Source organism: Diceros bicornis, chromosome 16 (assembly GCF_020826845.1).
Source record: "Diceros bicornis minor isolate mBicDic1 chromosome 16, mDicBic1.mat.cur, whole genome shotgun sequence".
Lineage (NCBI taxonomy): Eukaryota > Metazoa > Chordata > Mammalia > Perissodactyla > Rhinocerotidae > Diceros > Diceros bicornis.
The window spans coordinates 30,838,134-30,865,446 of NC_080755.1; the positions used below are offsets into that span (position 1 = coordinate 30,838,134).

The 27,313-nt window shown below is 38.1% G+C and overlaps 1 protein-coding gene across 3 annotated transcripts in view; it reads left to right on the forward strand.

The window, feature by feature from the left end:
* KIAA1328 (KIAA1328 ortholog) overlaps positions 1–27,313 on the forward strand; it is a 341,990-nt gene that overhangs the window by 3,886 nt on the left and 310,791 nt on the right. For 2 of the 3 annotated variants that reach the window (XM_058557017.1, XM_058557018.1), the window contains exons 2-4: positions 2,055–2,090; positions 2,779–2,921; positions 17,169–17,263. In XM_058557017.1, the coding sequence (XP_058413000.1) occupies positions 2,055–2,090; positions 2,779–2,921; positions 17,169–17,263 (274 nt within the window). The remainder of the gene's footprint in view (positions 1–2,054; positions 2,091–2,778; positions 2,922–17,168; positions 17,264–27,313) is intronic. The other variant, XM_058557019.1, reaches the window with a different exon arrangement.

The window sequence follows — 27,313 nt, forward strand, 5'->3', positions numbered from 1 at the left end:
TTCAATTTCTTTCATCAATGTCTTATAATTTTCAGTGTACAAGACTTAGATCTCCTTGGTTAAATTTATTCCTAGGCATTTTATTCTTTTTGATGCAATTGTAAATAGGATTGTTTTGTTAATTTCTCTTACTGATAGTTCGTTTATAGTGTGTAGAAACACAACAGATTTTTGTATATTAATTTTGTATCCTGCAACTTTACTGAAATTATTTAGTTTTAACAGTTTTTTGAGTGGAGTCTTTAGGCTTTTTATATATAATATCAAGTCATCTGCAAGTAGAAGCTTGTGGAAGATCTCTACAGTTTGTTTTTCTTAAAGAAATAAGAAGCAAAGTTATTAGCTGAAAGTAAGGGTGGGGAAGTGGTATCAGATTTGTGAAGAGAGGAGAAAGTATAAAATACTTCATGAGCTTCTATATTAAGGTGCAGTTGAATGGGGTCCCCAGTGACTGGTCTCATCTAGCTGTGAGCAGGCTCCTTTGTGAATGGTCTAGGGAATGTAATATGTTTTTCAGGACTCAGTTATGTTAGTCTTTCCATAGGTCATCCTTGGAGAATATTCTGCAAATTCATCATTATTGTGTCTTTTAAGTGAAGACAGTGCCATATGGAGCGTGTCCTGAATCATCTTGGATTTTTTTTCCCGTTACTTTTTTCCATGTATATATTTCCAACAGCAAATAATTAAACATATTGAGCATCTACTATGTGTGCTAGTCCCAAAGGATATGAAAAGTGAATCAGTTTTTGCTGTTAAAAAGCCTGCACAATTTCATTTTGTAAAGCTTTTTATAATAAGATTGGATGTCAGTGAATTTAGAAATTCTCTCTCTGCTCCAGTGTGAGTTGCTATCAGTTTGTTCGGAGTACTGGGGTCTAATTTTTTTGTTTGTTTACTTGTCTTATGTGCCTCTTAAAATTTTCTAAGCTCCATCTCCGATGTTTGAGGGAATTTAAAGTTTAAGGGCACTAGTTATCAGCCAAAATCTTAAAGCTGTGATAGTGCATGTCCTGCTGCAGAGAGCTGGTAGAAACCACCTGGCAGCTCAGACAGAAAGCACCAGCTTTGTATTCCCAGTTCCTTAGGGATTCTAAGCTTTTCCAACCAGCATTCTCTGTAAAGACTCCATTACTAGGTTTGATCCCAAGCTGAAATACATTGACTTTTTTAGCGTGTTATTAAATCCACTGAATTACTCTAGCCTTTTCCCAGAAGGAAATTGCTTTGTCTAGAAATCTTGGAAAAGAAAATGTTTTATAAAAGAACAGAAAACTTTGGACTTTACTAGATCATTTGGAATAAAATTGTTTAGTTATTTTCTTCCTGCAAGTGTAATAGAAGGTCATTAAATTGTGGACATATCTGGATTTAGATATAGTTCTGAATAAAATTTTGTTTCTGGAAAGAAAGCTTTCTTATTATATTTGTTCTCTTTCTATAGCAGCGTTATGATCTTAGCCTTTCTAAATTTCTCCTTTTGAAATTTAAAATCGTTCTTATTGGCTTAAATTTCTCCTACTTGTTAAATAGTGGGGCTACTTGGGACATTTCATGAATGCACTACAAAAGAATAAAAATTATCTTTGTGTTTGCATGATTGACTTGCCCTCAAACAGTGTTTGTTCTTCAAAGCTAAAGCTCATTTTGAAATTATTTATTCAAGCCTAAAATAACTTGTCAGTCCTCCCATAATGAGCAAACTGGAGCACTTAGCTCGTTGTTTACAAAAGGAAAGGAAAATGAAAGGAACCTAACAGCAGAATTTATAGTGTAGGGTATCTCACTGGGGAATAAGTGTGGATAAATTTTTATGGAAATAGGCCTTCCAAAATCTTTACAAAACATATAGTTGTAAATATATAAAGATGAACTTTAAAAGAATATTAATTTTGTTTCATTTAATTCAATTACTGTGCTTTTTGTTTTTAAAAGCTAGTTATAAATTCCCAGGTTAAAAGAAATTACAAATTATAATAGAAGTGCAGATCAGAAGCAGCATTTGGATTTTGGATAATCTTTTCTAGTATTTTCCTTTATGTCCTCCTACATAGTTTCTGATGAAGAACAATCAGTAGTATATGTTCCAGGTATGATTTTCCATATTAATTTGGTAAGCTTCCTTTGCTTCTTAAGTGTTAGGAGAAAGATAAAACATTAGGACAACTTTGCAGGTATAACTGAATGGGGAACAGTTCATTAGAACCTAAAATTAAAAAAAAAAAAAAAAAATATATATATATCTAGTATGACTCTATAGGGCTGACTGGGCAAGCAGCTTATAATGAATTTGTAGAATACTTCATTCATGTGTTAAGGAGCAAGACATTATTTTCTTATTTTTTATATTACAAATAATAGCCTAAATTTAATATTTCAAAGAAAAGTGTGAAACTGTCTTGATATAGGCTTTATGTAATAGAGTCTTTCAAGTTTACTGGTTATTACAGATGAGTAGTAAAACTGAACCATTGAAGGTACTCTAATTATGTGAAAAATCAGATTTTTAATTTCCCCTAAGTTAAGTTATATATGGCATGTTGTAATTTATTGGTTTTAATGTGACTTTTGAACATTCCAGCACCTTTTAAAAATATTTCAATTGAATATTTAATGTATTCAAAACATAATCTTTTCATGATTCATTATTTATGTTTAAAGTAAGAGTTTTCCCTATCAGGTCCCATAAAGTAGAAGATACCAAGGAAGAGGTTGATGGGGGGAAGGTTTAAGAGAATAAGATATAATTTTGAAATCTTATGTGATGGAAATCCTTAGGAATTTCTACGGAAGGAAATATCAGATCAAGACACAAGATGATGAGTCCAAAAGCTGATGTTAAACTTAAGACTTCCAGGGTGACTGCTGCTTCAATCTCCATGGAGTCTTTAAAAGGTGCAGGAGATTCCATAAATGAACAGGTCAGTGATTTCTTATTTATTTTTTCATATTTTCCAATTTTTATAAGTGCTATCCAGTAACTGATTTTTCTGTGCTGACCAATAACTGCTATATAAGGGTAGAAGAGCCCTTGAAAGAATGTTAGGTGATCTACAAGCATTCTTAAGAGATACAGAGGATTCTAGGATGCTTTGATGATGCTTGGTATGAATATATAGTATCTAGATTACTCAAGAGTTTTGCTCTAAAATATCTGGGCCTGCTTTTAGCCTTAGTTAAGACAAATTTATTATCTTGGTATGTCTCAAAAGACCTACATCCTGATCTATGTGGAGTTAGTAAATCAAATTGACAACTTTTTCTTTTATTAGACGTCCTTTATGATTTTTGTTCATGGGAATTTGTTAGTTGATGGATAAACCCTTGTTTATAAGAAAGATGTTTTATTAAAAGAAAGTCAGCCTGCATTATTATTATTATTTCCTTTACTTGGAAAAGAATATCATAAAGATTCTTTCTTTTTATAGGCTAGACATTGATTTCTCCCTCATCTTTGCCTCTGTAATAGTAATCTATATGTTCCTTTGATGCATGTCCTATCTGACTGGTTTATTTTACTTTACTTTTTGTTATATTTTGTCTCCCCTACCAGAATTTAAGTTATGGTTTGGCAATCTATGACCTGTAGGCCAGATCTGCCTGCTGCCTGTTTTGTAAATAAAGTTTTGTTGGAACACAGTCTTGCTCATTCTTTTAATATCTATGGCTGCTTTTATGTTCAATGGCAGAGTTGCTACAGGGACTGTATGCCCACAAAGCCAAAAACATTTGCTATTGAACCCTTTACAGAAAAAGTTTTTCAATTCCTGGCTGTTGTTCTTGAGGACATTTCCTGTATCTAGTGTGTTACTAATTATTATGTTTGGTAGTCCACAGGATTTAACTGTGATAAGCTCAAAAGGCCAATTGTATTGCCAATGCGCTCACTTCGTACTGGGATGTGCATAGTTGAATTTGTAATTTCTTATCAAAAATTGGAGTTTTTTAATATAATGGTTTGTTTCTTTTATATTCAACCATAACCTTCTTTTGGATTAAGTCCATATTTTTTTTATGATTCTATTGGTTTATTAGCTATAATTCTTTGTTGGGCTTTTCAGTGGCTGTAGGGATTATAGTATACATCTTTAATTTATCAGAGGCTATTTTCAAGTGATGTTTTCCCACTTCATCTATAATTTAAGGACCTTTCAACAGTATAAGTTCTGACTTTTGTGATATTGCCATACAATTTACTTCTATACATAAACCTCAAAATATATTATTATTTTTGCTTTAAATAGTCAACTGTCTTATTTTCAAATTGAGGTATAATTCATATATCATAAAATTTATCCTTTTAAAGTATACAATTGATTGGGTTTTTGTATATTCAGAGTTATAGATCCATCACCACAATCTAATTCCAGAACGTTTTCATCACCCCAGAAAGAAACTCTATATTCATTAACAGTCACTCCCCATTCCCCAATTATCTTGGCCCCTAGCAACCACAAATCTACTTTTAGTCTCTATAGATTTGTCTATTCTGGACATTTCATATAAATGGAATCATATAATATGTGGCCTTTTGTGACTGGCTTCTTTCACTTAGCATAATGATTTCAAAGTTCATCTATGTTGTACCATGTATCATTACTTCATTCATTTTTATGGCTGAATATACATTTTGTTTATCCGTTCATCAGTTGAAAGACATTTGGGTTGTCATACTTTTTGGCTATTAATGAACAGTACTGCTATAAACATTCATGTATAAGTTTTTGTGTGGATATGTGTTTCCAGTTCCCTTGGTATATACCTAGAAGTAGAATTGCTGAGTCAGATAGTAATTCTATGTTTAACCTATTGATAAACTGCCAAAGTAGCTACACCATTTAAATTCCCACCAGCAATGTATGAGGATTCCAGTTTGTCCACTACTTAGAGATCCATATCCATCTTTTTTCTTATAATCATCTTAGTGAGTATGAAGTGGTGTATCATTGTGGTTTTGATTTGTATTTCCCTAATGATTAATAATGATGAGCATCTTTTTATGTGCTTCTTGCCCATTTGTATATGTTCTTTAGAGAAATATCTCTTCAGATCCTTTTCAATTGGGTTATTTGTCCTCTTATTGTTGAGTTATAAGAGTTCTTTATAGATTCCATCTACAAGTCCCTTGTCAGATGTATGATTTGCAGATATATTCTCCCATTCTGTGCATTTTCTTTTCACTTTCTTGTTGGTGTCCTTTGAAGCACAAAAGTTTTTAATTTTGATGAGGTCCAATTTATCTTTTTTTTTCTTTTGTTGCCTGTATTTTGCTGTCATATCTAAGAAATCATTGCCTAATCTAACACCTCAAAGATTTATATCAATATTTTCTTCTAAGAGTTTTATATATTACATTTAGTCTTTGATCCATTTTGATTTAATTTTTGTATATGATGAGCGTAGTGACCCAACTTCATTCTTTTTGCATGCGGATACCTGGCTGTCCCAGCATCATTTGTTGAAAAGACTATTCTTTTCCCTTTGATTGTCTTGGCAATTAAAAATCTGTTGACCATAAATGTAAGCATTTATTTTTGGACTCTCAAGTCTATTCCATTGTTCTATATTTTCCTTTTTATGCCACTACCACACTTTTTTTTAATATTTTTACTTTTTTTAAATTTTTTATTGTGAAGTTTTTGTTGTACATTATTGTTTATCAGTCACCATATAAGTGCATCCCTCCACCCTTGTGCCCACCCCCACCCCCCTAACCCCTGGTAACCACCAAACAGTTCTATCTGTCCATGTGTTGGTTTATCTTCCACATATGAATGAAATCATGCACCGTTTGTCTTTCTCTTTCTGGCTTATTTCACTTAATACCCTCCAGGTCCATCCATGTTGTTGCAAATGGGACGATTTTGTCTTTTTTTATGGCTGAGTAGTATTCCATGGTATATATATATATACCACATCTTCTTTATCCAATCGTCAGTTGAGGGACACTTGGGTTGCTTCCCTGTCTTGGCTATAGTGAATAATACTGCAATGAACATAGGGGTGCATAAGCCTCTTTGGATTGCTGATTTTAGGTTCGTTGGGTAGATACCCACTAGTGGGATAGCTGGATCATAAGGTATTTGTATTTTTAATTTTTTGAGGAATCTCCATACTGTTTTCCATAGAGGCTGCACCAGTTTGCGTTCCCACCAGCAGTGGATTAGGGTTCCCATTTCTCCATAGCCTCTCCAGCATTTGTTGCTTTTTGTCTTGGTGATTATAGCCATTCTAACGGGTGTAAGATGATATCTTAGTGTGGTTTTGATTTGCACTTCCCTGATGATTAGTGATGTTGAGCATCTTTTCATGTGCCTATTGCCCATCTGTATATCTTCTTTGGAAAAGTGTCTGTTCATTTCCTCAGCCCATTTTTTGATTGGGTTGTTTGTTTTTTTGTTATTCAGTTGTGTGAGTTCTCTATATATTATGGAGATTAATCCCCTGTCAGATATATGGTTTGCAAATATTTTTTCCTAGCTGGTAGGTTCCCTATACATTTTGATCCTGGTTTCATTTGCCTTGTAGAAGCTCTTTAATCTGATGAAGTCCCACTTGTTTATTTTTTCTTTTGTTTCCCTTGTCTGAGTAGACACGGAATTCAAAAAGATCCCTTTATGGCTGATGATGAGTTGTGTACTACCTATAATTTCCTCCAGGAGTTTTATAGTTTTAGGTCTCACCTTCAGGTCTTTGATCCATTTTGAGTTAATTTTTGTGTATGGTGAAAGATAATGGTCTGCTTTCATTCGTTTGCATGTGGCTGTCCAGTTTTCCCAGCACCATTTATTGAAGAGACTTTCCTTTCTCCACTGTATGTCCTTAGCTCCTTTGTCAAAGATTAGCTGCCCATAGATATGAGGTTTTATTTCTGGACTTTCAATTCTGTTCCATTGATCTGTGTGTCTGTTTTTGTACCAGTACCATGCTGTTTTAATTACTATCACTTTGTAGTATGTTTCGAAGGGATTGTGATGCCTCCAGCCTTGTTCTTCTTTTGCAGGATTGCTTTAGCTATATGGGGTCTTTTGTTGCCCCATATGAATGTTAGTATTCTGTGTTCTATTTCTGTGAAGAATGTCCTTGGGATACTTATTGGGATTGCATTGAATCTGTAGATTGCTTTAGGTAGATGGACATTTTAACTATGTTTATTCTTCCAATCCAAGTGCATGGAATATTTTTCCATTTCTTTATGTCATCCTTGATTTCACTCAATAATGTCCTAACATAGTTTTCATTGTATAGGTCTTTCACTTCCTTGGTTAAATTTACTCCTAGATATTTTATTCTTTTGTTGCAATTGTAAATGGGATTGTCTTCTTGAGTTCTCTTTCTATTAGTTCATTGTTGGTATATAGAAATGCAACTGATTTCTGTAAGTTGATTTTGTACCCTGCCACTTGGCTGTAGTTGTTGATTATTTCTAATAGTTTTGTGATGGATTCTTTAGGGTTTTCTATATATAAGATCATGTCATCTGCAAACAGCAAGAGTTTCACTTCTTCATTGCTTATTTGGATTCCTTTTATTCCTTTTTCTTGCCTAATTGCTCTGGCCAGAACCTCCAGTCCTGTATTGAATAAGAGTGGCGAGAGTGGGCACCCTAGTCCCTGTTTTCAGAGGGATGGCTTTCAGTTTTTCCCTATTGAGTATGATGTTGGCTGTGAGTTTGTCATATATAGCCTTTATTATGTTAAGGTACTTTCCTTCTATACCCATTTTATTGAGAGTTTTTATCATAAATGGATGTTGGATCTTGTCAAAAGCCTTCTCTGTACCTACTGAGATGATCATATGGCTTTTATTCCTCATTTTGTTAATGTGGTGTATCACATTGATTGATTTGCAAACCTTTTTCGTTTGTTAATAGTTGCTTTATGTACCTTGGTGCTCCTCTATTGGGTGCATATATATTTAAAAGTGATATGTCTTCTTGGTGGAGTGTCCCTTTTGTTATTATATATTGCCCCTCTTTGTCTCTCATTACCTGTTTTATCTTGAAGTCAACTTTGTCTGATATAAGTGTGGCAACATCTGCTTTCTTTTGTTTGCCATTAGCTTGGAGTATTGTCTTCCATCCTTTCACTCTGAGCCTGTGTTTGCCTTTAGAGCTGAGATGTGTTTCCTTGAGGCAGCATATTGTTGGGTCTTGTTTTTTAATCCATCCGACCACTCTGTGTCTTTTGATTGGAGAGTTCAGTCCATTTACATTTAGGGTAATTATTGATATATGGGGGCGTGTTGTTATTTTATTGCTCTTTTTCCGGTTCTTTTGCATTTCTTTTGTTTCTCGTCCCATGTGTTTTGGACTACCAATTTAGTTTGCTAGTTCTGTATGGAGGTTCTCTTAGTGTTCTCTTTATTTATCATGTGTGATTCTGTTCTGATTATTTGGTTAGTGGTTCCCATGAGGTTTGTATAAAAAAATCTTGTGGATGTCATGGTCCATTTTTTGATGGCCTCTTATTCCCTTAGAGTAAGTCAATTTGATCCCTTTCCTCTTCCCCTTCTAAGTTGTTGTTGTCACATCTTATTCCTTCTTGTGTTGTGAGTTCGTGTTTAACGTGATGAGGTTGTATTTATACTTGGTTCTTACCTTCCTTTGATCTTTGGTTTTATAATTAAGTGTTTGCTAATCTATTTTGATAGAGGGCTGCAATTTTCCTGGTTTTATTGACCTATATTCCTCCTTGTTCAAAACTTTAATCCCTATTCTCTTTTTTTCCTCAGGGATGAGGGCCTTCTTGAGCACTTCTTGTAGTAATAGTCTTGTGGCAATAAACTCCCTTAGTTTTTGTTTATCTGGGATAGTTATTATTTCTCCATCGTATCTGAAGGATATTTTTGCTGGATAGAGTATTCTTGGCTGAAAGTTTTTGTCCTTCAGAACTTTGAATATATTATACCACTCTCTTCTAGCCTGTAAAGTTTCTGTCGAGAAATCGGCTGACAGCCTGATAGGAATTCCTTTGCATGTTATTTTTTTTTTTTTTGTCTAGCTGCCCTTAATATTTTTTCTTTGTCATTGACTTTTGCCAGCTTTACTACTATGTGCCTTGGAGAGGGTCTTTTCGTGTTGATATATTTAGGATATCTATTTATTTCATTCACTGATATTTCCAGCTACTTCCCCAGGTTTGTGAAGTTCTCAGATATTATTTTTTTGAACATGTTCTCTGCTCCTTTTTCCCTCTCTTCTCCCTCTGGAATAACTGCAATCCTTATGTTGGATTTGCTAATTGAGTCAGATATTTCTCAGAGAGTTTCTTTTAGTCTTAGTTCTCTTTCCCCCTCCCTCTGAAGCATTTCTGCATTGCTGTCCTCAATATTGCTAATTCTTTCCTCCATATTGTCAACTCTGATGCTTAAGACTTCCAGATTTGTTTTTATCTCCTCTATTGTGTTTTTCATCTCTAAGATTTCTGATTTTTTTTTATAGTTTCAGCCTCTTTTGTGAAGAAACGCCTTATTTCATTGAATTGTCTGTCTGTGTTTTCTTGTATTTCATTAAGCTTTTTTATGATGTTTATTTTGAATTCTCTGTCATTAAGGTTGTACATTTCTGTGCTTTCCGGGTTGACTTCTGGGTGCTTCTCATTTTCCTTTTGGTCTGGAGATTTAATGTATTTTTGCATGGTGCCTGTCAGTGTTGGCTTACTTTTCCTCATAGTGAAAATATATGGTCGCAGTTTCCTCTTGCTGCCGCTGAGTGGGGGTTAAGGGCTGTGTATTCTGGCCCACCTCAATCCTCAGGCACTCTTCTCAGCCCCTGGCTGATCTGAGGCGTGACTGAGTGGAGGCTGCTATGGGGAAGCGTGGGAACAGCTGGCGCTGGAGCGTGGGAACAGCTGAGACTGGAGCACAGCTAGGCCAAAGCACCTGGGACTTGGGTGCGGGTGGGTTGAAGAAGCTGCAGCTGAAGTGCCACTAGGCCAAAGAAGCAGGGGCTGGAGCACCACTGGGCCAAAGAAGCTCAAACTGGAGTGCACTGGGCTGAAGAAGGAAGAGCTGGAGCGCCGCTGGGCCAAAGAAGCTGGAACTGGTGTGCTCTGGGCCAATGAAGCTGGAATTGGAGTGTGCTGGGCTGAACAAGGAAGAGCTGGAGTGCCGCTGGGCCGAAGAAGTTGGAACTGGTGTGCGCTGGGCCAAAGAAGGTGGAACTGGAGTGTGCTGAGCCGAAGAAGGAGGAGCTGGAGCGCCGCTGGGCCAAAGAAGCTGGAACTGGTGTGCGCTGGGCCAAAGAAGCTGGAATTGGAGTGTGGTGGGCCGAAGAAGGATGAGCTGGAGCACCGCTGGTCCAAAGAAGCGGGAACTGGTGTGCGCTGGGCCAAAGAAGCAGGAACTGGAGTGTGCTGAACTGAAGAAGGAGGAGCTGGAGTGCCGCTGAGCCGAAGAAGCTGGAACTGGAGTCTGCTGGGCTGAAGAAGGAGGAGCTGGAGCGCCTCTGGGCCAAAGAAGCTGGAACTGGAGTGCGGTGAGCCAAAGAAGCTTGAACTGGAGTGCACTGGGCTGAAGTTGCTGGTGCCAAGTCACCTAGAGCCTGAGCACAGGCCAAGCCGAAGCCACTGGAGCCAGGGGGAGGAGGGACGGTCAAGCTGAAGGAGCTGGGGGCATGGCACAGTCCAGCTGAAAGAGCTGGGGCCGTGGTAGGGTGGAGCTGGGGAAGCTGGGGCTGTGGCTTGGTCCTGCTGGAGCAGCTGGGGCTGTGGCGTGGTAGGGCCTGAGCTGCCGCTGCCTCTGGTGTGGGGGTGCAGGCTCACCCCACTGCTGGTCGGGCCCAGGCGCCTGGGGGCCACTGCCTGTGGAGGTGGGATGTGGTCATGCCACCCCTGCTGGTGGGGCCCGGGCGCCTGGGGGCTGCTGCCTCGGGATGGGGCTGAGCTGAAGCACCACTGTGCTGAAGCGCCTGTCAGGTGGGCCAGGTGGGGGAGGGGTGCTTACTTTCGCCTCCCCGATCTCAGAGGTTTCTTGCCTCGCTGTTGGTCTCCGCTCTCCTGAGGAGCTAGCTTGTTGTGACTACCCTCGCAACAGTTCCGTTCCCTCCGTAGGGGGATCCCCTTGGGCTGTGATGGGTCTTGGAGAGCGCCGGTTTTCATGCAGCAAGCCACCTCTACCCCCCTCTCTTTGAGATCCGCGTGGTCTCAGTCTCAGGGTTGCTGTTATTGGGGAAGGAAGGGAGCTCCTCTTACCTCCTTCCACTCACTCTGGGGATTCCAGCACCTCAGTCCTTGGGTGTACGGTTGCCTGGGTGCCTCAGACGTCCCCTGTGTTGTGTTAATAGCTTCTGTTGGAACATGAATTCCTTTTTGTTGTGTCTCAGAGGGGGAGAGTTCAGTGGGGGAAGCTCACTCCACCATGATGCTGACGTCACTCCCCAAGCTTCACACTGTCTTAATTACTGTAGCTTTGCAGTAAGTTTTCAAATCAAGAAGTATAAGTCTTCCAACTTTTTTCTTTTTTTCAAGATTGTTTTGACTGTTATGAGTCCCTTGCATTTCTGTAGGAATTACAGAATCATCTTGTCAATTTCTGCACAAAGATCAGCTGGGATTTGGATAGAGATTGCAGTGAATATTTTAGATCAATTTGGAGACTACTCTCAACTTAATATTAAGTCTTCCAGTCCTTGAATGTGGTGTATAAGATGTCTTTCCATTTATTTAGATCTTCTTTAATTTCTTTCAAAGATGTTTTGTAGTTTCCAGTGCACATATCTTGTACTTCTTCTGTTAAATTTATTCCTAAGTATTAAGTAGTTTATACTTTTTGATATTATAAATGAAATTGTTTTCTTAATTTCATTTTCAGATTGTACACTGCTAGTGTATAGAAATACAGTTGATTTTTTATATTGATCTTGTATTCTGCAACCTTTCTAAATTCACTTATTAGTTCTAATCTAATAGTTTTTTGGTGAATTCCTTACAATTTTCTGTATATAAGTTTATGCCATCTGCAAACAGAGATAGTTTTACATCATCCTTTCCAATTTGGATTCCTTTTATTTCAATTGTTTTTTGAAGAGATTTAAAAAATGCAGCAAATGTCTTTTAGATTTACCCATGTAGTTACTATTTCTGGTGTTTTCCATTTGATATCACTGATATTATTTTCCATTTTGCTTACAGTAATTCCTTTAACATTATTATAGTTCAGATATGTTGGGAATGAATTTTTTCAGCTCTTGTATGCCGGAAAAAGTCTTTATTTCACTTTTGTTTTTGAAAGATATTTTTCTGGCTATAGAATTCTGAATTGATTGTTTTTTCCTTTCCGTGCTTTAATGGTGTCTGCACTGTTGCCTGGCTTGCATTGTTTTTGGAGAGAAGTCTGCTGTCATCCTTATTTTTATTCCTCTGTGTATAATGTGCGTGAGTTTAAACTCTGGCTAGTTTTCAGATTTTCTTTTGTCACTAGTTTTAGGCAATTTGATTATAGTATTCTAAATGTCTCTTTTGGTTGGGGTTTGTTGAGCTTTTTGGATCCTTGGGTTTATAGTTCTCATCAAATTGGGGATTTTTTCAGCCATTATGTCTTCAGATATTTTTATGTTCCCCTTCTCTCGCTCCTCACTTTTGAGGACTCCAATTACACAAATATTAGGCCACTTGAAGTTACCCCACAGCTCTCTGATCCTCTGTTTTTTTTTTTCTTTTATCTTCAGTTTTTTGTTGTTGTTGTTCTGTGTTTATCTATGGATAGTTTATATCGCTGCGTCCTCAAATTCATTCATCATCTTCTGTGATGTCTAATCTGCCGCTAATCTCAACTACTGTATTTTCCATATAAAACAGTTTAGTTTTTAACTCTAGAAGTTCACTTTGGGTCTTTTGTTTTTATTTATATATTTCATGTCTACTTAATGTGCTCAGTCTTTATTCTAACTTCTTTAGCATATGGAATATATTTATAATAACTGTTTTAGTGTTCTTGTTTATAATTCTGTCATAAGTCATTTATGGGTAGATTTTGATTGAGTAATTTTTCTCCTAATTATTGATTGTATGTTCCTGCTTCTTTGCCTGCCTGATTGTTTTTTATTGGATGCCACCAGACAGTATGAATTTTACCTTTTTTGAGTTCTGGATATTTTTGTATTTCTATAAATAATCTTGAGGTTTTTTTCTGGGACAGAATTTAATTATTTAGAAGTAGTTAGATCCTTTCAAAGCTTAGTTTAAAGTGACACCAGAGCAGCTTTTAGTATAGGGCTGATTTTGCCCACTATAGGCAGTGCCCTTCTGATACTCCTCCTGAGCCCCTGGAATTACAGGAATATGGACTATTCCTGGCACTGTATTAGCTACGGAGATTAGTCCCCCTGTTCATTTTGGGTTGTTCTTTCCCTGGCTTTTGGTGGTCTCTTCATAAACATATGGTCAGTACTCAGTTGTTGACTTGCAGGAGACCCTCTGTAGATCTCTGGAGTTCTCTTGCTATGTAGCTGTATGCTCTCTTTTATTCTGCCTTGCAAATTCTAGACACCATGGCTTTCCTGGACTCCCAGCTCTATGTTCTCAACTGGGAAAGATTGCTGAGGTCCATCTTGGTTTCCCTACGTGACCCCTGAAAACTCTTCTCAGGCAATTAGCTAGGATAATTGTAGGGCTCACCTTATTTGGTTCCCCTCTTTCAGTGATCACTGTCCTGTGGTGCCTGCTGTCCAATGTCTGAAAACCATTGTTTCATATATTTTGACAAGTTTTTTGGTTATTTTAGGCAGTGGGATAAATCTGGTCCCTGTTACTCCTTTTTGGCTGGATGTGGAAGTCCCACATGTGGTTGTGTATGTATGTATGCATGCATTTTTTCTCACAACTAGAACTGGTGGTGTATGTGTTTTTCATTGAAGAATATAATGTCTTGTGGTTTGTCTGTGTGTGATCTTTGTAGCCATTGATGTTCAGTATCTAGGTCCTTAATTCATTAATGTTTTCAGAATGGTAATTATGTCAGTTCAAGTCTTCTGGGAGGTAGACACCAAGATGTAATTAGAAATGGAAGAGATTTAATGGAGGAAACACCTATAAAAGATAAAGAGTAAAATGAGCAGGAATAGACAGGGAGAGCCTTAAGATTTCACTGTGGGTCTGCCATTTGTGAGAGGAGAAAGAAAGGAGAAAGATTGACTGGGAAGATCTTCAGACTTCAGACTGCCTTGCAGTCTGAGATAGTGTCTGTCAGGCTAATGGGGAACCCCAGAGCAAATATTGGTCTTTAAGGATGCCATGTCAAGCAGAAATGGCCCAGTTCTAGTATCTTTGCTGTTCCCAGTCATTGGCATTGGCACGAACACTGCAGTGGATCCTGAAGGTGTGACAGTAGTTAGGTGAGGCTGTTAGCTAGCTACACTCTTTGCAGTAGGTTCTCTCTTTTCTTTTAGAAGCCACATTGTTTTACTTTTCACAGTTAAATCCATTATTCATCAGAAATTAATATATGTATAGTGTTAAGTTAGGGTCATGGTTCATTTTTTCATACGAAAAAATTGGTCCAGCACCTTTTATTGAGAAGACCATTCTTTTGCCCATTGAATTGCAGTGATGCCATTGTAAGTCAAGTGACTGTACAGGTGTGTCCTTCCCTTATTATATCATCTTTTTTGATAATCCCTATCCTGAATTTTGTGTGTATCATTCTTTTGTTTTTCTGTGTCAGGGTTTGACAGACTTTTTCTGTTAAGGGCCAGATAGTAAATACTTTCGCCTTTATTAGCCTGTCTCAACTACTCGGCTCTGCTACTGTAGTGTGAAAAGAGCCGTATATGTGTCAATATGTAAATGAATGTCCATGGCCGTGTTTTAATAAACCTTTATTTAAAAAAACAGGCAGTGGGCCAGATTTGGCTTGCAGCTGTACTTTACCAACCCCTGTCCTATGTAGTCTAAATACATATTTGTGTTTAGTTTTGTGTTTAGTTTTATATTTCGAACTTTATATAAACGAGCTCACATTGTATATATTGTGAGTTGTTTTTTCTGTTCAACATTATGTTCATGAGATTTATTTATGTTGTATATAGTTATATTTCGTTTCTTTTCACTAATATCTTAGTCAGGGTTCAGTCAGTTATTTTAACTGAGAATATTTAAAGACTTGTTAAATTGGTGCTCGAAAACTGGAAAGGTAAAAAGGGAACACTAAGGAATCATTTAGGTAGTAACTACAAGAAACAACTCCCATCTCTAGGGCTGGGAGAACAGACAGAACAAGCTGGAATTATTAAAACTTAGAAGCTTTGAGGAGGAGCCCCTTAGAGCTGGAACTTGGACCTCTGATGATGGGGAACCAGCCTGACTGGTACTGCTATCTCCCAGGAGACATGATAGAGGCTGGTTCTGGAAAAATTGCAAACTGGAATCAGCTGTTCTTGCCAGAGTGAAGAACTCTGACAGAAGTGACACTGTTGGCACAGGAAGCAAATAGGAACAAATGTGTCCTTTCTTCCTCTAACAACCTCTGGTCTTCCTGTAGTCCTTCCTACTGGCAGAGTTTAGCAGAGAGCCTTGTGGCAAAGAAGAAATGAGGTTTCCAGAGTCTCAGCCTCAGCATCACATAGCAGAGCATGGAAGGGTGGGTTTGAAGATGAAAGTCAGGAGTATAACGCCAGTACCTATCGAATTCCATTGTATAAATATACCACAGTTTATTCTCCTTGATAAAACCTGATTCTTAGGATTTTGCTGTTAAACACAGTGCTGCTAAAATTCTCGCCTATGTGCAAGAGTTTCTCTTGTGTGTTCTTTTACTCATTGCACCACTATTGAAGTGTCTTTTCGTTGGTTGTCAGCGGCTTCTCCCACTGCCAATCCAGTGACTTCTTTCCATATTCTGTTTAGCTTTTTCTATCATTAGCACTCTTAACCCCACACTCTTCTTGAAACTCTTTCTTTATTTTCTCCCACAATAGTATATGCTTCTGATTCACCTCTTGTCCTTAAAAATAAAGATTTTAATTTATTTTCTTGAATTTGTAGATGATTTAAAAAAACTAATATTTTTTCTTAACTTTAAAAAATTTAAAACATAGAAAAGTATAAAGAAAATAATAAAAATCTAAGCATCATCTATAATATCATATGGCTAAATTTTAAATCTTTATGTTTTCTCTGACTTGAGAGCCAGATTCACATTTTCAACTTTCTGCCTACACCTGAATGTCCTCCTGGCATCTTAAATTGACCATATCTAAAACCAAACTTATTTTATTTTCTTACCATCTCCTTTTTCCCATTTCCTGTTCTCTCCTATCTTTCCCATCTTTGGCTGTCAGTATTTCCAGAATTCATTTTAGGAGTCTTAGATTATTCTTAGCTACCTGAAGTAATTGGACTGACCTACTTTGTGGTTGCATAAATGCCAAAGATCATAGTTATTTTATTTTACATGTTACCTCTGGTTCTCTTGTGACTCCTTGAGTTTCATGGCTTTAAAGACCTCTCTTAATGATGTTCAGGTACTGGGAGAACTTCTTGTAGCACAAGAGATAAGATAGTACAGACTGTGGCTATGCTTGAGTCTTGATTCTGTTACTTAACTGCTGTAATCCCAGCAGATATGTACTCTCACTGTAAAATAGGAATCATGCCTACCTAATAGCATTGTTGGGAAAATGAAATAGATTAATAAGTGTAAAGTACTTAGAATATTCCTGGCATACAATAAGCACTAGATAGGTGTAAGTGTTAGCTGTTATTATTATTACTCTTTGGTCTAGTACCCTTTGGAATGAACCTTAAGATACATTGAGAGCTTAGAGACTGGTGCCTCTGCTGCCAACTTTAGTATACCTTTAAGCAGTCTGGGAGCTATGGTGTAGGAGAGGTTCTCAGTACCTTCCATTAGGTGTTTGTTTCTGTGACATTCACCAAGGGAAAGTTGTTTTCTTACTATTCTCTAATATTTAAGCAGGGACATTTCTGCTTTTGAGTTCTTTATGTGTGGTTTTCTTTGTAAATTTCATGATGTCGCCTGGTGGACAGACAGTTCCTCAGCCTGTTTTGAGTTCACAGTAGGTTTAAATGAAACAGGTAAATAGTGTTCTGCAAGATAAACAATATCAAAGAAATTTCACCTCCTGTGCTTATTTTAAGAGATTTCTTGAAAAGTCTTAAAAATTGTTTTTAGCAAAAGTTAACCAAAAGGTTTTTGTTTGTTTGTTTTAGAATTTCTGCAGGGGAGGAATAAAGAGTGCATCACTGAAGGATTTATGTCTTGAAGACAAAAGACGCATTGCAAACTTAATTAAAGAATTGGCCAGGTGAGACACAACCTTATATGAGATGCATTATTATGTCAGAGAGACAACTGTGTTTTTTTGTGTGTGTGTGAGAAAGATCAGCCCTGAGCTAACATCTGTGCCCATCCTCCTCTTTTTTTGCTGAGGAAGATTGGCCCTGAGCTAACATCTGTGCCCATCTTCCTCCACTTTATATGGGACACCGCCACAGCATGGCTTAACAAGCGGTGTGTCGGTGCGTGCCCAGGATCCGAACCTGTGAACCTGTGTCAGCCGAAGTGGAGCACATGCACTTAACCGCTTGTGCAACCAGGCCGGCCCCGAGGCAATTGTTTTTGAAAATAGAAAATTACAAATATGTTCTGATATCATTGTGTCATTGAACTTACAGGAGCAAAGACTTTTAGAGAAAAGATATTCTGTGGTGCCAAAAAAGGTAAAGTATACTTTTAAGCAGGAAAAAAAGTAGAAAAAAAAAGAAAAGAAAGAAACATCAGTACAAGCCACTCTCCAATTTACGTTTTCTTGTTTATTTAATTTCCCAAATTGGTGCAAATATTTGCAGCTGTCATCTATCAAGAGGGAAAATTTTGAAACTTAATTCTACTGTTGATGTAGGTTGATATTGTAATCAGAGGCATAGCAGTTATCTTTGGGTTTGCCTTAGCATCTGAACAGAAAAGAACATTCATTTTACTGTAATCTATCACAAGAATATCTGTTGTCATTTTGCTAACTCCTGATGCTTTCAAATAAGGGATTTTGAATTTTGGCAATGATGCTTCTTAGCTGTTTGGATGTACTACTCCAGTTCATTAATAATGTGTATGAAGCATATCTGTGTTGTAGGTGTAATTTCTCTGTCAATATACTTGTCCAGTTTAGGGGAATCTTAAAAATATAATAAATGAAGATGTCTATGGAGAAATGTAATAATGTAAATTGTCAAAGTTAAATTTAGGGAAAGGCCATAACTAAAAGTTGACAAAATAGTACTAGTTTTTATCACTGAATTGCATATTTGGAAATAGAAGGTCTTTTTCTTCTTTATTTCTAATTAAAGATAACTAGATGAGGTGTGTTTCAAAATATATTTTGTGTTGAGGCCTTAAAATAATGTTTGTAGAGGCTTTTATAAAAAGATTGAAGTTAAAAAATTACCTGACGAAATCATAGAATCGCAGGTATAAAAGATGACAAAAAGCAGTGATGTTTTGGGGGCTTGGATACAGGGTATGAGAATTTAGAGTACATCCCCTAGTCTGAATTTGATATGCCACCTGAGATAAGCAGTAACCTTTTTGACTAGAATTCTTTGGCTTTTCTCATCCTTGAAGTAGAGTTTTCATCAACTTCAAATAGTGTTCTTTATGTTAGGAAAATGTTTCTAATTGTTACTCTCAGTATTTGAAGACGATTTTCTCACAAGGCCCACATAGAGGGCTGTGGATGTCCTTATCACATATGTTTGATGGCATTGAAAACCTATTACCATTAGTTTGGCTCCATTTGTTAATGGTCGTGATTTGCCATTATTGCCCTGACTGATCCATTTCATTTTAGCTGCCAGGCTTGGAGAATACCTGAAATATTAGAGTATATGTTTTGGTTTCAATAATCTTCTGCTTTCTAGCAAAATGCTAGTTTTTTAGTAATTCTTGGTAGAGGATCAGTATGTTAGTATTAGTACAGATTTGCATATACTGCTGAAAACCCCATGATTACTATAATTACTGTTATTGTACAGGTATATGGTGAAAAAAATGTGTTCTTTTTTTTTTTATAATTTTTTTTTTGTGTGTGAGGAAGATCGGCCCTGAGCTAACATCTGCCAATCCTCCTCTTTCTGCTGAGGAAGACTGGCCCTGGGCTAACATCCATGCCCATCTTCCTCCATTTTATATGGGATGCCGCCACAGCATGGCTTGACAAGCAGTGCATCGGTGTGCGCCCAGGATGCGAACCAGCGAACCCCGGCCGCCGCAGCGGAGCGCATGCACTTAACCACTTGCGCCACCGAGCCGGCCCTGAAAAATGTGTTCTTTGTTTCTTGAATTTGCTAAGTTTCCTCTGTTGGATATTTCAGTCTACTTTTTTCTACTCATACTTTACTTTTTTTGCAAAACTCAGTTTCATCCAAGTGGGGAAGTAGAGAACAGAATTTCATATACTTCAAACACTGCCAACAAAACATTCCTAGCCTCTATGTTCTTTTACTTCTGAATTTTCAGCCTGGTTTCAAATAACTGTTTCCCATTGGCATTAAATACACTCATTTCTCTTTCATCTTGAGAAATAAAATACTCCTTTGACCATATATTTCCCTCTAGCTACCACCTTCTTTGTACTCCACAACATAACCTCATTCCTAGAAAGAAGAGTCTATAATATTATTTTCTGTTCTGTTTCATTTTATTCCTTCCTCAAGCTTATTTATTTAAAAATATATCAAAGTGCAATTTACATACAATAATACATACAGATTTTAAGTGTATATTTCAATGAGTTTTCACAAATGTAAGGTCACTCTAAAAAGTTATCTTGAGACCTTTTACAGTCAGTTCTCTCCTCTATCCCCCATCCCTAGCAGCTGTTAATGTCATTTCTGTCAGTATAGCTTGTTTTTACATGTTCTGACATGCCAAATAAATGGCTGTACTCTATGTACTCTTTTCTGTCTGGCTTTTTTCCCTTGGCATAATGATTTTTTATGTGTGCGTGGTAAAATATACATAACATAAAATTTACGATCTTAACCATTTTTAAGTGTACAGTGCAGTGGTATGAAGTACATTTGTATTGCTGCTCAACCATTTCCACCATCCATCTCCAGAACTTTCTCATCACTAAAGTTCTGTACCCATTAAATAATAACTCCTTATTCTCCCCTTCCCCCAGCCCCTGGTAACCACTGTTCTACTATGTGTCTCTGTGAATTTGACTCTTCTAGATAACTCTTAGAGGTGAAATCATATAATATTTATGCTTTTTTATCTGGCTTATTTCAGAGCATAAGGTTTTTGAGATTTTTAAAAATTTGTTGTGTGTAGGAGTAGTTCATTTTTTATTGTTGACTAGTATTCCATTATATGCTTATAGCTTAATTTGTTTATCTATTCATCTGTTACCGGACATTTGGGTTGTTCCAGTTTTTGTCTTTTTGAATGAAGCGTTAGTACCATTCAGGTACAAGTCTTTGTGTGGATATGAAGTTTTTATTTGTCTTCTGTAAATACTTTGCAGTGTAATTACTCAGTTATATGTCAAGTGTATATTTAACTCTATAAGAAACTGCCAAACTGTTTCCCAATGTAGTTGTGCTATTTCACACTTCCACTGGCAACTTACGAGAGTTTCATCATTCTGTATGTTCACCAACTCTTGGTATTGTCATTTCTTTAAATTTTAGCAATTCTGATGACTATAGTGCTATCTCCATGTGGAATTAATTTCTATTTCCCCAATGACTAATGTGATCACTGGCCATTTTTCTTTTATTAAGTGTCTGTTCAAATCTTTTGCCTGTTTTTTTCACCCATCACATTCTCTTCTGATATTGAAATGTTAGAGTTCTTTATATATTCTGGAGGTAAGTTGTCAAATATATTGGTTGTCCCCCCCAACCGCACCCTAGTCTGTGGCTTGCCTTTTAATTCTCTTAGTGTGTTTTCTTTTGAAAAGCAAAATTTTTGATTTTGATGAACTTCAGTTTATCTGTTTTTTTTTTTTTTGTGGTTCATGTTTTTCTTTTTGTTTTTTTTTTTTGTGAGAAAGATCAGCCCTGAGCTAACATCTGATGCCAGTCCTCCTCTTTTTTGCTGAGGAAGCCCGGCCCTAAGCTAACGTCTGTGCCCATCTTCCTCTGCTTTATATGGGACGCCGCCACAGCATGGCCTGACAAGCGTTGCATTGGCGCTCACCTGGGATCCGAACCTGTGAACCCTGGGCCCCTGAAGCGGAGCGTGCACACTTAACTGTTGCGCCACCGGGCTGGCCCCTGTGGTTCATGTTTTTAATGTTCTGCCTAAGAAATCTTGCTCATCCCAAGGTAGCAAAGATTTTTTCCTATGTTAGAAAAGACTATCTGTAGAATTACCTCAGCCTCTTTGTCAAAAATCAGTTGACCATGTATGCATGGTCTATTTCTGGTCTCTTTATTCCCTTCCATTGATCTATATGACTGCCCTTACGCCAATACCACACTGACTTGATTACAGTAATTTTATAGTAAGTCTTGAATCAGGTAAATCAGCTTTGTTCTTTTTGAAAATTGTTTTGGATCTTTTAGGTCCTTTGAATTTCACTGCAAATTTTAGAATCAGCTTGTCAGTTTCTAAAAGAAAATTGCTTCCTGGCATTTTGTTTGGAGTGTATTGAATTTATTGATTAATTTGAGGAAAATTGACATCTTAACATTATTGAGTCTTCCAATCTATGAATATGTCATATGTCTCCATTATTTATTTAGATTTTCCTTAATTTTTCTCTACAGTGATTTGTAGTTTTCAAGGTATAGGTCTTGAACATATTTTGTTATATTTATCCTTAAGTATTTTATGTTTTTAATAGTATTGTAAATGGTGTTGTTTTAAATTTTTATTATACATTTAATTTTATTTAATTTCTCATATCAAAAAACAGAATTTTTTTTTTTTTTTTTTTTCTGTGAGGAGATCAGCCCTGAGCTAACATCTGCCAATCTTCCTCTTTTTTTTGCTGAGGAAGGCTGGCCCTGGGCTAACATCCATGCACATCTTCCTCCACTTTATATGGGATGCTGCCACAGCATGGCTTGCCAAGCAGTGCGTTGGTGTGCACCCGGGATCCGAACCGGCGAACCCCGGGCCACCATAGTGGAGTGCGTGCACTTAACCGCTTGGGCCACCAGGCCAGCCCCAGAATTGATTTTTTTTATATTGACTTGGTATCCTTCAGTCTTTTTAAATTCTCTTGTTATAGTAGTTTTTTGTTAGAATACTTTGGATTTTTCTTATACATAATCGTATCATCTACAAATAAAGTTTCACTTTTTCCTTTCCAATCTATAGATACTTTGTTTCTTTTTCTTGTCTATATACATAGGCTAGGACCTCCAGTACAGTGTTGAATGAAAGTGGTGAGAATAGACATCCTTGCCTTCTTGTTTCTGATCTTAAGTCTTTTACCATTAAGTATAATATAAGCTGTAGGTTTTTTATAGATGTTCTTTATCAGGTTGAGGAAATTTTCTTTTTTTTTGTTGTGAAATTTTTGTTGTACATTATTGTTTGTCAGTCGCCGTATAAATGCATCCCTTCACCCCTTGTGCCCACCCCCCACCCTCCTTGCCCCTGGTAACCACCAAACAGTTCTGTCTGTTTGTGTGTTGGTCTGTCTTCCACAAATGAGTGAAATCATGCAGTGTTTGTCTTTCTCTGTCTGGCTTATTTCACTTAACATAATACCCCCCAGGTCCATCTGTGTTGTTGCAAATTGGACGATTTTGTCTTTTTTATGGCTGAGTAGTATTCCATTGTGTATATGTACCACATGTTCTTTATCCAGTCATCGGTGGAGGGACACTTGGGTTGCTTCCATGTCTTGGCTATAGTAAATAATGCTGCAAAAAACTGTTATTCTGCTTAATCCTTTTAACAACCATGTGAAGCAAAAAGGCTAGACTATATTAGCCCCATTTTACAGGCAAGAGTGGAAACATTATTCTCATATTTAGTATAAGACAGATCTGTGATATAAGCCCTGAGCTTCCACACTCACAACTGCTCTTTCCCCATGACTTTTTGGTACATCATTTTAAAGTAATCTGATTTCACAATGCTTTACAGTATAAGAGTAACATCTATAACATCTATTCCTGGCAGGTTAACTCTTGAGCCAACCAACCTAATTAATTACCTCATAACCTGGTGCATTTTAAGGCATTGCTATACCTGTGACTCAATCTCACAGCTATGTTTGAGGACCCCATGAGCCAAAACTGCAGCAAAGCTGGTCTTAAGGGACCAGGGGGCACAATGGTTAAGCATATTTTCAAGTCTTAACCTGGACCTGACACACCCTAAACCAACTGCCTAGATGGCAAGTAGAGGCAACTGAGTGATAGGAGCAGAGGGAAGGCTCATTTAGGGGTGGACACTCACGATCAATCCAAGCAGAATCAGGCCCCCTTTTCAGGTATAACGTCCCCAGGAGCCCCAGTGCTGGTCTACTACATCATTACCATGAAGATAGAGGGCAATACTTCTAGAGTCTAGAATATGCAGAGAAAATGTCCAATTAAGGCTGCTTGCCTGGGACCTAAAAGACCAAATAGTGCTAATTTCATCCATGCCAGACCAAGAAAATGGTTCACTCTTTTCTGATTTGGGTTTTAAGCAGAGGACTGATCATTAGAGAAACCAAAAAATTCCATCCTGAAGCCCAGCGGAAATAAATGGTAGGCAGTTCCCCAAGTTATAAATGGGGACAGGGGCTCAGCAATCTACCACTGTGTTCTTAATAGGAAACACTCAATTGACTTGAAGGGCAAAAGCTGTCTTGGTAAGCTTTGATCTTCCATAGGGCATGGAACCAGAGGAGACTAGCAAGGTCAGGGTCTGGCTGACCAATCCTGATGGTGCAGGACTTCCTCATATAATATGCCTGGGTCCCTGAAAAGGGTCTACAAACACCCTAAACTTCCAAGCAAAAATTTGGGTTTATACATGTTTTCCTGGGGAGAGGGTCCTTTCCCTTCTCATAGATCCAAGAGTAGGTTAAAATCCTAAGCGAGGACGAAGCCAGTTGCAGGCTAAGATAAAGAAGCTACTCTAAGATACACTTAGAGCCAACCAAGTTTGAGAGTTCGCAAAAGCATCACTGAAAAGTTAGAACATGGACTCACAGCAGAGACAAGTGAGCACTGTTTTTGTGCTCTTCTTTCTAGTTGTATTTCAAGTTCTTCCCAAAACGAGGCCCTGGGAATCCCTAGGTTCAAGTATGCCCGTGGGCTTCGTCCACTGCTATCTTGCATTCATGCTTGGGTATTCATTCACCAACATTAAAGCCCAGGATAGAAGATGTGACAAAGCAAGACTACCTCTTTCATGGCGTGAGTCCTTTCCTGATTTCAGAGGTGGCAGCAGTGGCCAACTTGGAAAACACACTGGAATTTTTCCTTGGAACTGGGTTGTGATGAGAAGTGCCTGCCAGGAACATCACCATCTTTTCCCTGATCCTTCCCCTCCAGCTTCTCAAGATACAGCAGAAAATAATCTTCTTTGAAGATACTGGGTAACAATTCCAAAAAACAAACACATGCTTCCAATGCACTGTGCTTTCAGATAGTTGGGTTTAGTTCAGCTGCCGGATGAGCTGATTGATGCATTCACCTCCATAGCCAGCTGAGCCCACTTCCTTGAGGAAGCCCACTCTATTCTTCATAGCATGATGGGCCACTGAGAGACAGAAAGAGTGCAAGAACCCTGAGATCACCTGGAAATTCTTCCCCAGGAAGGCAGTTTCATAAATGAGGTCTTCCAAGCAAATGACACCAAACTTCCCCAATCCCTGTGCTCCTCAATCACTGTGTTGTCTGTCAGAGGGATGGTTTTATTCTTGACCCTGGCTTGTCCACATTTCAAGATGAGTTCCTGGACAGACTTCAGATTTGGAAATCCCCAGCTCACATAAGATTCCACTATACGCAGCATTTTTGTGGTTTGGGGGGTTACCTTGACAAAGACACCACTGAAAATCTTCAGGCGAAGCCTTGCTATGGTCCTCTGCACCAGTAAACTCACCCCATTAATCCTTTATATGCGTACGGCAAAGGCCAAGGAATGTTCATCTGGCACTTCTAAGCCACGAGGTTTCACTTCTAGTTGTCTGAGGCACACACTGTCACATGTTGCTACCAGGAATCATGTAGGAACCATTCCAGTTGCTTAAACCTGAGCTCTTTTCCTTTCCTCTGCTGCTGCTTTTCCAAAAGTGCTTGCTTTGCCTGGGTGGCTTTGAGGGCCTGATAAGCCTTCTCTTTTTCAGGAGATACTCTGGAACCAAAGGGGTCTTTTTCTTTGCTCTTCCTTTGCCATCTTTCCAGTGTTGCCTGATTGACTTCTGAATGTTTAATTTACTTTTCATTCCTGGCCTAAACCCCATTGTTTTTTTTTCTTCTGTTTTTAATCTGTTGCTGAATTTGATTTGCTAATATTTTGTTAAAGATTTTTGTATCATGAGAAATACTTGTTTTCATGAGATGTCTTATTGTATTGTTTTTAATTTAATTCTTTAATTTTGGTAAAATACACATAACAAAATTTACCATCTTCACCGTTTTTTAAGTTCAGTAGTGTTAAATACATTCACATTGTTGTTCAGTCTCCAGAACTCTTTTCATTTTGCAAAACTAAAACTCTATGCCATTAAGCAAGCCCCCATTCCCGCCTCCCACTGGCCCCTGGTAATCACCATTCTACTTTCTATATCCGTGAATTTTACTACTCTAAGTGAAATCATTGTGTGTGTGTGTGTGTGTGTGTGTGTGTGTGTTTTGTGTGTGTGGGGGGAAGATTAGCCCTGAGCAAAAATCTGTTGCCAATCCTCCTCTTTTTTGCTGAGGAAGATTGGCCCTGGGCTAACATCTGTGCCCATCTTCCTCTACTTTATATGTGGGACGCCTGCCACAGCATGGCTTGATAAGCAGTGCATAGGTCCGCACCCGGGATCCAAACCTGCAAAGCCCGGGCCGCCGAAGCGGAGCACGCGACCTTAAGCACTACACCACTGGTCCGGCCCCTTATTGTGTGTTGTAACTCTCCTGGCTGACTTGAGAAACCTGGTTTATATTACCTTTAATATTTTTACTTTTTTGTTTAATCATCTTGTATGTAACTAATCCTCCACCTCTGCTGCATTCCCTCTACCACACAGAGGCCTTCCTTATCCTGCTGGAACTCTGACTCACCATTCTAGTCCACCAATTCCTCTCTCATGGATGCCCTCTTCTCCCTGCTTATGTTCCAGCACACCAATCCAGGCTGCATTCTGCCTGAATGCTTTCCTCACTCCACTCTGGTTCTGGCTCTTCATGTTGGGCTGTCCTCTCTACTTGGATGTCCTCTTTCTTCTGCTTAGGCTTTGACAGCACACCAGGCCACCCCTTCGCAATTCTGTCTTCCCTACCCTTCTCTGGCTCTGACCTCCACGTGTTGGTCCTCTCCCTTGTGTGGATGCCCTCCTTACTCACCTCGGGCTCTGACATTCCAGGTTAACCCTTTGCGTGGATACTCTTTTCACTCTTTGTGGGCTATTCTACACCAGCACCCACTCCCAACCTCTGCATAGACCCCTTCCTTACCATATCTGGGCTCTGACTCTCCATGCTGGGTCACTCCCACCCCCGTGCAAGGATATCCACCTCACCTGCATAGGCCCTGACACCCATGCTAGGCTACTCTTCTCCATGGATGCTCTTCTCACTTCACTGAAGCTCTGACACCCGTGCTGGACTACCCCTATGTGTTGACGCCCTTCTCATCCTGTTTGGGCAGTGACATTCCACTGTCCCACCCTTCTGTGCATATGCCCTCTTGATCTCACTCCAATTCTGACTCTGCCCCACATAATGGTTTTAGGACCTAATTGTTCAGGAAGAAAAAGGAAAGTGGAAGAAGAGAAAGAGGAAATGCAAGCTCAACTTTCATTTTAGAGAAGAAAAAAGTTTTCTCTTTGAGTAAAGGACATTTAGATATATTTCTTGGTTCATGACTAAACACACTGTTTTATATTTATATACTTTGCTTTCCAAATCATGCATTTAAAAATAAGACAGAAACTCTACTTCTTTTGTGTTCTTCCCAGCTTGCCTGGTACATTGCTTTTTTAACTAATAGACTTTTAAGTAAATAGAGAATAATGAAAAAAGTATTAATAGGGGATGATTAGGAGGCTGAAGTTTTAGAAGTTGTCTTTATTCATGTCTTTTCAATAAAAATTAGATATGAAAAATGGTTGTTTCAGTTGTAATAAATGTCAGACCAAATGGGGAAAGTGCCAGAAGATTTAGAAAACTTTATGTATTCCTATGAC